This window comes from Epinephelus lanceolatus, chromosome 12 (assembly GCF_041903045.1).
Source record: "Epinephelus lanceolatus isolate andai-2023 chromosome 12, ASM4190304v1, whole genome shotgun sequence".
Classification (NCBI taxonomy): Eukaryota; Metazoa; Chordata; class Actinopteri; order Perciformes; family Serranidae; genus Epinephelus; species Epinephelus lanceolatus.
Genome location: NC_135745.1, coordinates 35,982,734 through 35,996,571, shown reverse-complemented (window position 1 = coordinate 35,996,571; position 13,838 = coordinate 35,982,734). Strand labels below are relative to the sequence as shown.

At 44.9% G+C, this 13,838-nt stretch overlaps 1 protein-coding gene across 15 annotated transcripts in view; it reads right to left on the bottom strand.

The window, feature by feature from the left end:
- Nucleotides 1-403: 403 nt before the first annotated feature.
- kmt2cb (lysine (K)-specific methyltransferase 2Cb) overlaps nt 404-13,838 on the bottom strand; it is an 84,728-nt gene continuing 71,293 nt past the window's right edge. For 13 of the 15 annotated variants that reach the window (XM_033637634.2, XM_033637642.2, XM_078173364.1 and 10 more), the window contains 18 exons: nt 11,432-13,078; nt 10,992-11,183; nt 10,106-10,270; nt 9,868-9,997; nt 9,491-9,638; nt 9,142-9,326; nt 8,844-8,980; nt 7,177-7,456; nt 6,767-6,906; nt 6,085-6,198; nt 4,194-5,310; nt 3,974-4,110; nt 3,724-3,866; nt 3,434-3,608; nt 3,206-3,322; nt 3,032-3,105; nt 1,911-2,019; nt 404-1,501 (listed from right to left, as the gene is read on the bottom strand). In XM_033637634.2, coding sequence (XP_033493525.2) covers nt 1,409-1,501; nt 1,911-2,019; nt 3,032-3,105; nt 3,206-3,322; nt 3,434-3,608; nt 3,724-3,866; nt 3,974-4,110; nt 4,194-5,310; nt 6,085-6,198; nt 6,767-6,906; nt 7,177-7,456; nt 8,844-8,980; nt 9,142-9,326; nt 9,491-9,638; nt 9,868-9,997; nt 10,106-10,270; nt 10,992-11,183; nt 11,432-13,078 — 5,103 coding nt within the window. In that variant the 3' untranslated portion in view covers nt 404-1,408. The remainder of the gene's footprint in view (nt 1,502-1,910; nt 2,020-3,031; nt 3,106-3,205; nt 3,323-3,433; nt 3,609-3,723; nt 3,867-3,973; nt 4,111-4,193; nt 5,311-6,084; nt 6,199-6,766; nt 6,907-7,176; nt 7,457-8,843; nt 8,981-9,141; nt 9,327-9,490; nt 9,639-9,867; nt 9,998-10,105; nt 10,271-10,991; nt 11,184-11,431; nt 13,079-13,838) is intronic. The other 2 variants (XM_033637640.2, XM_033637636.2) reach the window with 2 other exon arrangements.

The following is a 13,838-nucleotide window of genomic DNA, read 5'->3' as shown; positions in this document are numbered from 1 at the left end:
GACTTGTGAAGTGTCAGTATAAGAAATATTTCTGATTGAGGAGGATGCCATTTCTGTCCAAAAAAAGGTAGAACGACCTACGCTTCCAAACAAGAGTTCCCCGCTACGATTCTTTCTGTCACACACTGGCTTTGTCTAACTCACATTATCATTAGACGTTTGCACCGTATTTTAAAAGCAATGTAAAAACAAAAACAGGTAAATACATGTCGGTGTTCCTATTTGTGTTAAAAAGTTAAAAAGTCATTTTTGGGTTTCAAAACCTAATTCACAGTTCTTTAAAATCAAACCTGATTAACAGCAAACAGATCACACTGATCTCTTACTATTTGAAGAGTTTTTTTTTTTTTTTCTTTTTTAAAATTCTGTAACTGATAACTCGTTACGTTAGTCAACAAAAATATTTCTTTTTTTTTTGAGTGGTCAAAGCATGTGTAAGTCACAAAACACTACGCTACAATACCTTACTTTTAATACAACAAAAATACTTTGTGAATTATTGTGGTTATATTACAAATTCTGTACAGAATAATCATAATATATACTCTCAAACTGAAATAACGTCCATCTTAAATAAATTTCAATGACAAACAGAACAAAAACAATTTTAAAAACACCCAAACATCAAGAAGGTTAAGGTAGTATTTGGTCGGTTATTCCTATAGTTTTCTTTATGTACATTTATACAAAAGTAACAGCATGTCTTCCTCAATCTTCAAAAACAATAGCAATCTAGCCTTCTTTAACTCAATCTCATCATTTTGAGAATAAAATTCATTCACTCAGTAATAAATACAAAACCTCTCGAATTCCACACAAATCACATGACAGAGACCTATGATAAAACTGACTCATGGAATCAAGTATTTTAAAAGTTTTCGTGTGTGTGTGTGTGTGTGTGTGTGTGTGTGTGTGTGTGTTTTGTTTATTTTCTTTTTTTTTAGTGCAAGTTAATATTCCCTTCGCGGTATTCATTGCTGTACATTCCTCATTCAGTGATGTCTACATTTAGTCATACGGTATACATTAACAGTATGAAACAAAAGGGCCTGCCCTTAGTAAGCAATAAGGCCGCACCCTGCACAGTGCTTTCTCATTCGCTGGTGGATTCCGCACCCCCATGTACACCAAACAAACGCACAGACACATACAGACAGACAGAGGCGTCTCACAACAACAGAGCCTCTCACATATGGCACGAGTCACATCCTGCTACTGTGTTACATTTCCCTTCCTCCGCGATCCTGATGAACCAACACATCGTTACTTCACCTCTCCAAGGGTTCAGGCCTTCTGCTCATTCATACAATGACTTTAATGTGAAGCCTTGTTTTGTCTGTGCAGAGATCACATCATTCGCACACTATAGCAAGGAATGCATTTAGGTTTGTCGTTTTTTTTGTTCTCCTTAGTTAATCCACTTCCTGCATTCAGGAGCTCCACAGTGGCAAGCGATCTTGTGCCGACCCTCCACAGGGTCAAACTGGTAGTCGAAACACAGCTGGAAAACAGGGAGGGAAACGTCAGTGTCTGAGCATCACATTTTCATCTCTGACATATACATTCATGAGTTAAGGGGTCATACACATGTCGCATTTTTTTCCGTAAATATCAGTCTGTGGTAAATATGGAAAAGTTGATCGTTTTGGTGCAGGGCTGCCAGAGCTTTACATCTGTCCCTCCCGTGGACGTCATGCCCACACACTTAGAAAAAGCAGCACAAAGAAGATCAGCTCTGCACTTAGGATCTCAGGTAAATAGGCTATGGTACTGTGCTTGCTGTGCTCTTGAAAGCTGGCACAAAAAAGGCACAAAAGTATTGCCCTGCGCCCGACCTTGCCATTTCCAGGTGGTTTAAGACGCGGCATGTGTACGGGCCCTTAGAAGTCTAACCAAAGACAGATATTCACCTCCTCTCCTTTATCAACTCTGCGATTGCAGCTGATGATGATTTTGTAACCCCTCTCAAATGTGACCACCTCAGCGACACAGTTCGGGGCACAAGAGTGGTTGATATATCTGAAAAACAAAACAGAAACAAAAAAGGGATTTATTGCATATCACAAAACATCTCATAATGATGAAGTAAGTCACTGTTATTTTTTACATTCAAAATTATTGTGAACAGCAGAAACGTGTTCTTAAAAAGGAGCTGTGCACGACATCCGACAGCCCTGACATAACAGGCTGGCTGTCAGCCTTCTGTAAGTGTCTGTCGCCCTAGTTTTTGCATTGGGTCCCACATTGCTGACAACAGTCGGCCCTTGTTGGCGACTTTTCCGCAGATTCAACAAGAGCCTGTTGGTGCCAGAAATCCCTCTGATTTGCAGTTTAGCCCCATGCATGAGAAGAAAAATGGAAGTTAAAAAAGCAAACAAATGCTCAAATGCAAGAAAATGTGAGACTGAGAAAAACAAACGTGTTATATGAGGTAACATTATTTTCTAGCTGTTGAGCAGACATGGTTCATAATTGACTGTGTTAAAGTTTGCTAGCGCACAGTAAGTATGGTTTGTTCTTTCTATATCGTGTTGTGTTGTTAATGTGCACACTGGCTAAGTAGTGTCTTCAATCTGTTTTCTGCCACCTGTTGGTATGGAGAAGTATTTCCTCTCACACAGGTGCAGAACATGTGCTAGTTGGCTGTCAGCTGTCGTCTTTGCGTTGTGTTCGGATGCAACTTTCTGGTTGAGACAGGCAACTTGAGGCAATGTAATAGTTGGCGTAAAGGCGTCTTGAGTAGAGAATGAAATCACGCTCTCTGTGTATGTTCTCTGTTGTGGTAGCTGGTCTGACCACGTGTGTATATTAATGCATTTGTTTCCCTGTGTGTGCATCCCACAGGCCCACTAATCACTGCTGCTCTGCACTGTGCTCATATAACGCTTACCCCTGATAACACCTTCCCGACCCACAGTTGATTGAACAGCAGTGTGCTACATATGGGGGTGCAGGACCATGAAAGATGTCATTGTATGTTCTCCTTGATGTTTACAAAAATGTCACAGCAACCAGGGGAATCTCACAGTACCTTGCTAGCCCTCCAGTTCGGGTGGCATCTACAACATGTTCGCTGTCGATGCGGAACATGAACACTTCTCGGTTCTGTTGGGGAGAGAGAAGAATTTACCTTTTGATTGTTCTGGCAAAAGTAACTGTAGACAAATTAATTTCAGCTCAGAAAGTATTAAAAACAGACACATACCTGAGATCTATAGATCTTCTCCTTCCTGATGGCGACCTCATTTCGGAGGATGGTTCCATTGTATTCGATCACCATAGTTTGTTTTTCAATGTCTCTAGCAGCAAACAGCCCCAGGCCCTGTGAACGCATTACACACAGGTTTCTATTCTGTCCACAGGAAGCATAATCTAAGAGCATCAGTGTTACTCAAAGCTGAGAAGAAAGTCGAATAATTATTCTGACACTGACCTGAATGCGTGAGCGGGCCAGATAGACATTGGCTCTCCACTCACTCTTCATCCAGCGGTACTGAGAAGACCTGGGGTGCACTACTGGAGGCTTGCTATGGGGGGCGCCACCTTCTCCTTGGGCCACATTCTGGTTCGACCTGGCACTGCTGGTGGAGACAGCCTGTTGTTGTGGCCTTTGAGGGGGGAAGTAATGAAAATGACAAACATATTTGAACGATCAAAATTAAATAATGTGTCTTGCTTGGAGACGTCAAACAGATAATTAATGTCTGCTTCACTCAACGTTACCTTATCACCAGTGAAGTGTAGGAAGAGCTGGTTCTTAGCTGGGCGCGGGCGCATCCAGCTGGATTAAATATGAGAGGCAACTCCACGAGAGGGTTGCGTCCGTAACGGAATGAGTACCTGACACACGCCTCCACTCCCGGGAGCTGGAATAAATGAGCAAAGAAGGGTTACATCCTGCAGCCTCTACACAAAATGATCTATGTATCAATTTAAATTTCATATTATTTAACCGCAAAAAGCTGCTACAAACCGATTCAGAGATCTTGGTGACTGCAGGGACTGTGAGTCCAAACAAGTCCTCTCCTTTCAGGTAAACAGGGAAGAGCTTCAGAGTGCCAACTTCACTTCTTTTCTCAGCCACAGGGCCCAGAACCTTATCCCACACTCCTGATAACAGTGAGACAAACGTGTGAAAAAACTGGCTCTGAAACACGACAATAATATTTCTGTAAAGATCACTGAGGACAAACCTTTAGCAGAGTTGTCAGTGAGGACCAGGTCTTGGTAGCCCTGTTCAATGACTCTGATGGTAAACTCTGGCTGATTTTCTCTGTCCTCAACAGAGCAGACATAACGGCAACGGCGATTGCCATGGCGCATGCTCCAGTAAATGCGGCAAGCCTCGTAGCCAACCGGAAAGATGGCCGTTGTGGAATGGAAGTTTGCCATTTGCAGAGGGGTTAGTTGGCCCATTGCATGCAGCACCAGGCTGCCGACTCGAAAGGTATAGCCTAACTCGGGCTGCTGCACAGCGGTGGCCATCTGACGCACTTCATCTCTTTGGACGTAGACACGTCGGAAGACGGCAAAGCAGCGCAGCTCATGCTCCAGTGCCTGTCCAGCTGTTCCCCGGGGCCTGTGGGCATGGCATAGCATGGTCTTGTCCTTGAAGAAGGTGCACTGAGCTTGCAGAGCACAAGTGAAATGGTAGACATTGGTGCAGCGAAGGCGGTGGCAGCCGCTGGTGGCTCCAGTCTGCTGGCAGTAGGCGCAGCGTACTGTTTGGCCGCGACGCAGTGCGAGCTCTACATTGATGAGGGCGCCAGCCTGTGTCTCATACACCTCAGTCGACCACAGGGCACAGTTTAGATGAACCCACACGTCAAGATCTAGATTAAGAAGCCTAGCAGGGCCGTCAGTGATCCCATCTCCGAATTGGTGACAGAAACAGCACCGCCTGTGGTCCCGCAGCAAGGCAGGAGGGCGCAGGGAGGCCCCGAGTTTCTTCAGGAGCTCATCGATCTTATCCTCATCTGGAAGTTGGGAATTCCCTCTTGGCACTACCACCTGAACAGTCCACTTCCTCCAGCGGAGTCCTTTCTGTCTCTTTCCCTGGTGCCAGCCGTCATGGGACCTCGGCCGCGCCTTCAGCTTCACGGTGACTTTGATAGCATCAGACTTGGTCTCCATCTTGGGTGCCTCGCCTGCCATGGGGAAGGGGATAGGAGGAGTAGAGGGGGGAGACTGTTTGGGCTGAAGCTGGGCCAGGCAATGGACATCCAGCGATGACATATTGTTATTGTACTGGTGCAGAGTCTTAGAAAGGCTCTCGGTTTGCTCGGAGGCAGGGAGAAGGGACACCGATTCCTGAAAAAATGAGACAACAGCCATGATGTTCAGGAGAAAATAAAAACACTTATATCAACTGCACTGTGGTGTTACATTTAGGGATGTAAGTTTCAAGTTTTTTTTTGCCCCTGGCCAAGTCATTTAATATAGAGTATCTGCCGATACCAAGTCCAATCCAATCCAGTGTATATGCTGAGAAAAAATCCCTGCATCCAAGCTGTTACTTAATGTTGTTTATTATTTTTTACAAAACAACAAACCCTCTGTAATCTTTCTGGTCTTGTCGCCGTCTCGAGGGACTTTCTTTATCTCTTTAAGAGAGTATTCTCCAGTGTTTGTTGCTGTGGTGCAGCTTTTACCTGAGTTAGCCTACCTGAGTGAACTGTATTCCACTGAGTTTGTTTTCATCGTCTTTACATTGGTTTGCATAGATTAAATTACACCATGCGCCATGGATGACAGCAAAACACAAGATACTTTGACTCAGCTGAAATAAAATGAGTGCACATAAATGAGGTAAATAACATGAACAGTCTCACATCGCTCAGCTCCTGTTCTTACACACACAGGAGCTCAGCGGAATGGAGGAGACAGACAGCTAGAGTTGGAAAGTTGACAACAGCTGCACTCGAGCAAAAACACCTCGGTGACAGCTGACGTAAAACAAAGGATTGAATCGGGCTCTACGTAGCTCGACATAGCCGATCCCGATCAGTTAAAAAACACCTTGATCGGCTCTGATACCGATCGTTGAGATCAGACCGTGACATCCCTCGTTACACTGGTACAAACCTTAGTTTCTGTGGCTGATCTGGACTGCACTGGCGACGAGGAGCAATAAAGCAGGAAGCAGCTGTGACTACAGAAGACCAGGTCCTCTTCAGATTTCAAACGGCCTCCAGATTCCTAATGAGAGAAATCAGACCAAGTTTTAACAGGCTGAATAAGGAATGAGGTGTTGAATCAAAGCCTGACCAACGTGAACTGCTTCAGCTCGACTGATGTTAAAAGAAGTTATGAAATAAACATCAAAAACATACAATATTTAAATAACCAAAATACTCTCAACTGAAGTCAAGGGGTATGCTGTTTAACCCACTAATTAAACTGAAATGGATTTTACTCCAGCAGGCAGGAATTACATAACCAGAGGCTGTACACAGTATTACTGTGTGTGTACTGTATATATATATACACACACTCAGGCTGAAAGGAGAGAATATATCTTCTACGGTAAGGTCCGGGCATCCAGTCATGGCTCATGGCCTCCATTGGGAAATCAATAATAAATGATCCATAATAGTTTGGCAAAGATGACATTTTATGAACTGGTGCTGAGTATTTAAAACATGTTTTACTTCATTAGTCTCAAAACCACACTTTAATAATCTAAGCTGCTGCTGTAAGGTGGCCTGCCTACATAATATACCAGCCTGCTGCCATTCGGACTATTTAAGCCTAATTAATTTGGTACCTTCATGTGGGCTGGGAGATCTTTGATGGATTTCTGAACTCCATTTCCCAGAACCACCACCTTACAGTGGCAGCACCAGTGAGGTTTACATCCAGGGCTTGCAGGGGTCTTCTGGTCGTGTCCTCGAGCGAGAGCTGCGCCTGAAGTCACAAAAATATGCTTTTAAAAATGACATCTATTTCGAAGAGCAATCTCTTATAATAGTAACCTACAATTGTATAATGCTTGACGTTGAGTTAACAATAAATATCAGCTTGAAAAATAGAACTGCCTGTTACAGAGGTAAATTAAATAGTGATTAGACGACTGCTGCTTTGTGCCTTTTTCACAGAAGTCATTATGTTTAGCTTTAATCAGAGAAGACACTTCAATTACAAATGCTCCTGTTTAATTTAGTTTTATTCCCTCACCTGGGCTGTTGGGATGGAAACGGAAATGATGTGCCTGCTGCGGATGCATCATCGCCTGTGCTCCACTGGGCCTTATCATCTGTCCCGGTCGACCGTGAAGCCCGCTGTCTCCTTGTCCGTGGAAGAGCATGGGAGGCCGCGGCTCCATGCCATGAGGGCCTACCCTTTGACCGCTGAGTACAGATAGGGGCCCCCTGTCTGGGGTGCTGCTGACCTCGTAACTACTGGGGATCTTCACACATAGTAGATCTGAAATGGCTGCCACTACACCTGTGATATTCTGAGGGGAAAAGAGTAGCTGATTAGGTCTCACCAAAAATCTCATACACAGTTCAAGTAAGACTAAAGTTTTGGTGTGTTGTCTACATTTACATCCCTGGGAATTTTTTTTTTATAATGCATGTATTGTTGTGATTTGCCTTTACTTGAGGTGGAATAACTAAAGTTGGCCTCTTGGTAACACTGACTACCTTTAACAACTGAATTAGAGGCAGTTTCTTTGCCATGTGAGACTGAATTGGACAGACAAGTATGGCAACTCTGAGTGTATATATCTGTTTTCTAAACAGTTATCAGAACAGACACAAGAGGTCTTTCACATGGTAGAGCATTGACTCAGGCCTGGATGTATCAGGTAACACTACATATAGTTTTACGTTGAACTTGGCTATAACTTTGCTAATTTAACTTTTGCTATCAACAAATACAGTTTGAAGTTGGCATTGCCACAAAGTCCCTTCTTTATGCCTCCTTTGCTACAGAACCAAACAACGGCAGCATCATTCTGCTCCAGTGTCTGATTATACACATTGCAGCTTTGCAGAATCAAAAGAGGCGTGACAGGCTTGACATGTAACACAACAGCGTCGGCCTCTAATGTGACATTAAACATACACGTCGATGACATTAGCATGTCAATGACAATCATACTGTCCCTGTTGTATGACAGCTGATCTTGTCCTCTGCTCTGTGGGTGAGGAGCCCTGCATCTCTTTGTTTTTCCAATGTGTGAACATCGACGGTCGCTGTACTTCTTTGAATGAGCTGCTAATAGCTACTTCCTATATCTCCCCTGGTGGGTCGCATGCATAACACGTTGTCAACAGGTCACACCTGCGGCGCCTATGATGCCGTCTTGCAGGCTGTCCTGCAGACACTGTTTTCGGCACTGTTACTACCTCCCCTGGAGGCTTTAAGGTGAAACAACTGTGTCCCCCCCCATTCCGCTATCGTATCTTTTATACAGACGGCAAGGTGGCATAGCAGCGCAATATTCCTGTTCTGAACAGGTAGTGTAAAAGGGCCTTAACACTGGGATTGCCACTATTTGTCAACAGATGGACCTGTGATTATATGATACCACAGTCAACAAAGGTACTGTAGATGCACAGTTTTGCGATACAGTAGTGCACAGAAGTCGTTTCCATGGTTACCACACATTCGGCATCTGGCATATACTCACAGAGTGTTTGATGTGATGTGAGCAGGTAGGAAAAAAAGTATGCAAAAATGTTTACATTACAATTTTTACAACACAAATGGGTAATTCTGTGAACTGAAAAACAAGCCTGACATGCAAAAAATAAGTGTTTCAAACTATGATCAAGTTTGGCAGGATTCATGTCTCGGACTGACAGCACTGTAAACCATGTATTACATATTCCTACCTCTGCTGCAGCTGGTCTCAGTGTGATGGCGACAGACACCAGTCCTTGTTTGGAGTCATTAGACATGGAGCCAAAGGGGGAGCCGAAGAACATTGCAGAAGGCTCTGTTTTGATATCCTGCAATTTGATTTCTGACCCTGGAGAATGAAAAAGGAGGACATTCATTAAAACTTGCCACCACACTTTTAAGGTATGCTGGAGTTGTGCGTTTAAATTGCACACTCAAAAATACCCAACCAATTATGACTGGAGTCACAGGAGTACATATTTTAAATGTGTTGGAGTTGTGTTTGTTTACCTTTCCCATCTGGTGCAGGAAGCATGGGAAGGACAGGAGACAGGCAGGGGGACGGTGGCTCTTCCTTCACCAGAGAGAGGTCTGGGTAGCGACTTATCTCCATGCCAACCACGCTCTCAGGAGATGAGGACGGAACAAAACTGTCAGGTGTGTCCCTGTCCTTGCAAGGCTCCTGTCCTCTGTTGCTGTTATCATTTTACGGAGAGAAACAATAAATCAACCAACTCTGTCAAATCCACGCAGCCAAAACTGATTATCATGAGTGCACAAGTAAACACAAACAAATGTTATGACAGCTGTTAATGGTGATGTAACCCTCCAGAAGACATTACTGTTATTTATCCGTTACCTGAGCTCCTCCTGGTTGTTGTGAGGAGGGGTGGGGAGGGAGGCCGGAACATCCACAGTTTTAGGTCCCTGCGCGATGGCCCGGGCTAATAGGTCTTCCTCGGTTCTGAATGGGACATGTAGTGGCTTTGGGACCAGGCCTTTGGACACTGTATGAAACAGGAGCACAATGTCAACACATATGTACGTGCTATTCTTGCCTGTAATGATGGAAATACTCCTTGGCCCTGTTTACACCTGGTATTAACATGTGTCTTGGGTGACTGTATCACAAGTGGACAGCTCTAAGTAAAAGTAACCTTTGTTTCAAGGTTATGACAGTGTGAGATAAAATGGGGAAAAGTAACATTGAAAAGATATATCCTTCTGACTGCTTACCCATGGCAGCAGCTTTGCTGGCTAGCTCTTCTGTCGTCGCAAACCCATTGATCATTTTCTGTCGGTTCACAGGTGGTGGAGTGGGAGGAAGAGACGCTGGTGGTGTTGGTGGATTGCTCAGGTTACTCTGCTGTAGGAGTCAGAACCAATGCAGTGTCAGCACATCACGCTCCAGACATATTGAACACACACCACTCTGTTTACCCTGTTACAACCTGGTAAGGTAAGCAGATCTCACCTTGTAGGCCAGCTGGGAGTAATAGTCAGAGACTCCATCGAGTGAGGCGCTGCCAAAGGTACCAGACAGGAGGTTCTCTCCGTTGAGCTGGCCGCTGCCATAGGGAGCAAAATGGGCAAAGTTGACCCCAATCAGGGGCTCCATGAGAGGCAGCAGGGAGAGCTGCTGTGTCAGGAGAGAAAAGCAGGACCAGGGGAAGAGATGGGAGTAAAATCAGAACAAGTATGCAAGTGGAATTGATATATACATACACATTATACATCCGATCAACCTAACCAGCATCATCAATGTTGGATAGAAGTCTAATCTCTGGTCCAGTTATCAATCTCGCTGCAGAACAAGGCAGGTAAATCTGGGCACAATCAAACTGTTTACAGTCACATACTGAAGCTGTTCCAGCTTATAGCCACAGTCATAATTTCCATTTTAGCCAAACTTATCTTAAACATGTGAGAAACTAGCATACAGGTGTGTGCTTGTTTGTTTTTGTTGAGCTGTATTAAATGTGATGATGCAAGTTTCTAATGAGTGAGTCAGCTTTGTAACATTCAAATCAATATGCCTCAATCAGTGAGGGACGTGCAATATAATCATGAATCCCTTCCATTCCCCTGAATAATACCACCTTCTAATACCTGTGTGTGCACTGCCATCCAATACATACCTAATTACAGTAATATGCTTATGATATGTGAAATTAGTGTCTGTGCGCTCGGTGGAGACCATTTTCTATCCTGGCAGTAATTAATACTGGAAAATTCTGAATAAAGCCTTCAGATTTCAAGCTATAATCCTTCTCCCATCCTTTGTTCCCAAACATGTGCAGCAGTGCAGCTTCGACCAATTTAATGAAGAGCAGGTTATAAGGCGGTAAAATCAATCTTACCTGTTTGATTTGGGTCATTACAGTGTCAGGGCCAGAGTGCATTAGCTGCCTCTCATCCCCTTCCTTCTTCCTTTTCTTGTAGCGAGAGGCAGGCTTCTCCCCTCCTTTCGGAGCCCTCTTGTTCCTCCCTTTCTTCTTCTCCTGTTCTGGGAGCACAGGTCCTGGAAAGTCTGGGGTGCCATCTGAGTACGCCTGGAGATGAGAAAAAGATATCGTTGCATAAAAATGCATTAATAAACTTCAGATTACATGAGCAGCATTATGGCTCCAAGTAAGATGTTTTCAAACACAGAACTATGACTCATTCAAAAACCGACAGCTATGACTCATAGTAATTTAACTATGACACGCCTCCCATCTGAATCACTTAGCCCGCCTATGACTCACTATGTTGATCACCCCCTCAACGCTCTAACTGTTTGACTAACACAAAGACTGACCCCGTTGCTGTCCATGGAGCTTTGTCTCAGCAGGGCTTTGCAGTCTGCAGGATCCTCCTCCTCTGAGCGCATGCTCTCCACTGACCTCTGCTGGGACAGTCCAGGTGGAGGTGTGCTCTTGTTCTTCAGAAGGTGTTTCAGTAGTTCATTGCCAGCCTCCCCCTTGTTTGGACTTTGCCCTGCAGGGAAGGGAGACACACTCCCTTTATTACCCTCCTCCTTCACAGAGCTCATTTCTGAGCCAATGGACCCTTCCCGTGGCCCATGACACTCACTGGCATCAGTCTGCTCCAGCTTTATGTTGTTAAGGATCCTGTCATGTTCCTGAGCCTGGGCTCTTGCTGCTTCTGCTAGGAGACCAGGGTGTCCAGATTGGCCTCCAGAAAGCTGCCTCTCCAGCTCTGAGTGACTGGGAGTGGTAGATCCCAGTAAGGGGGACCGTGACAAATCCTGGTCACCGAAGAGATGGGTGTTTCTGGTTGGAGTTGAGGAAGTGTCTGAGACACATGGTGTGAGAGGGGCTGTAAGGTCTGAGTGTGGAGTTGAAGGTGTCTTGACAGAATCTGCATCATCGTCCTTCTTCTTTTTGCGATTTCTCTTCTTCTTACCCTTCTCGTCTGGGATGATGTTGGAGTAGAGTTGGATTAGAGACTGACCTGAACCTGGAAAGTTAGACGGTAGAGGTGTAGCTGAGTCACCTCCGAATGGTGGACCCTCACCTGGCATCTGGAGCATCATTCCTGGGCCACTGAACTGACGAGGTCTGGGTTGACCCTGGGGAAAATTAGGTGCTTGTAGGGCAAGATTATCAGGCCCAAAACCAGGCCCCATGTCACGGGGCATCATTCCATTGCCCATCATGGCCCTCCTTTCACCTTGCATAAAAGTCCCAGGTGGTGAGCCCATACCAGGCTGCATGACCTGCTGCTGGGGGAACATTGGTGCAAGTTGTTGCTGCTGTTGCATTGGAGGCCTCTGAGGCTGCATGAAGTCCTGTGGCAGCTCTGTGTTGAAAAACGGCATCTGAGCGAGCGGTGCCATGTTCCCATCCGGCCCCATCATCCCTTGCTGCTCCATTTCCATACGGTGTTTCAGGGCTCTCTGTCGTTCGACTTCCTGCATTAGCTGCACCCGCTGTCTCTCCTGCTGCTCCCTGAGCCTCTCCCTCCTCTCCCGCTCCTGGAAACCTTCACTGAATGGGTTGTTGTCGTCAAACTTCACACCACCTGCCTGCATAGGTTTTACACCACCTGGTGGAGCTGGTGGTGCCTGGGGATCCACAGGCATTTGCGGGTGTTGAGGTATGTTACCCATTGGCATCTGATGAGGTTGGCCTGGATTTCCCACAGGTACCTGGGGCGGCATTATAGGTGGCATTCCTGGTCCCGGCATGGGCATAGGAGCACCAGGATGCCAGCCAGGTGGCGGGTTGGGTATACACGGAGGTGCATTTGGCTGGCCCGGATGAAGTGGCATCTGCATCATGGGATTCATAGGAGGCTGGACAATTGGTGGTCCAGCGGGGACCATGCCAGCAGGGCCTGGCATTGGGTGCATCCCAGGCATTATGGGTGTCATATTGTTCTGCTGCTGTTTCACTCGATACTCCTCTATAAGCTCAGCATGCTCCTTCTGTTGCTTGCGGATCTGAAACAAAACATAAAACACGTTCACAGAAAATGTTATTGAGATTCTCTATGAAATTTACAAAGAAACTACATATCACTTTCATGGTGTTTATCACATTTACAAGACAAATTTGTAAGGACGCAGGTTTACCCAAGGGAAGAGATGAATGATTTCTATTTCAAACAGTAACTGAAGAATTAAACTCTAAAGCAGGAGTTGGAAAGTACAATCAGCTGAGAGCAATTTTTTTCAGCATTGCTCTTTTAGGGAGTTAGAGCAGGCTGACAGGTGCCATGCAGACACAAACCCTTGAATTCTAAATTCTTCAGTTTCTTCAGATATTATTTCTTCAAGTCTGCTTGGAAAATAACAGCTAGATGTGTATGCATACTCTACATACCTACTTACTTACCTACTGATTTATTACTAATTATGCCCACTGTAAATGTAAGATGCTGCCAGAGAACAAGCCTCTGCTTTTGAGAGAAAGAAACTGTCTCTAAAAGGAGTAAAAATAGTTGAAGGTAATCAAAATAAAGAATAGACCAAAGTATGTGTTTCTCTTAAATCTGTGTGCTCATACTACTCTTCCACCAATGCCACTGTGTCATTGCAAATAAGCCTGCAGTAAGAAAATAATAAGTCTCTTTGGTTAATAATAACACGTTAAGTTTTCTCCATCTGTTATTCAGTTGGGCCTTATTTCAGCACCATAGTTTGGTTCTAGACACACTGGGGATGTGGGTAACTACTCATCTTGAAGGACCATATTTGGCCT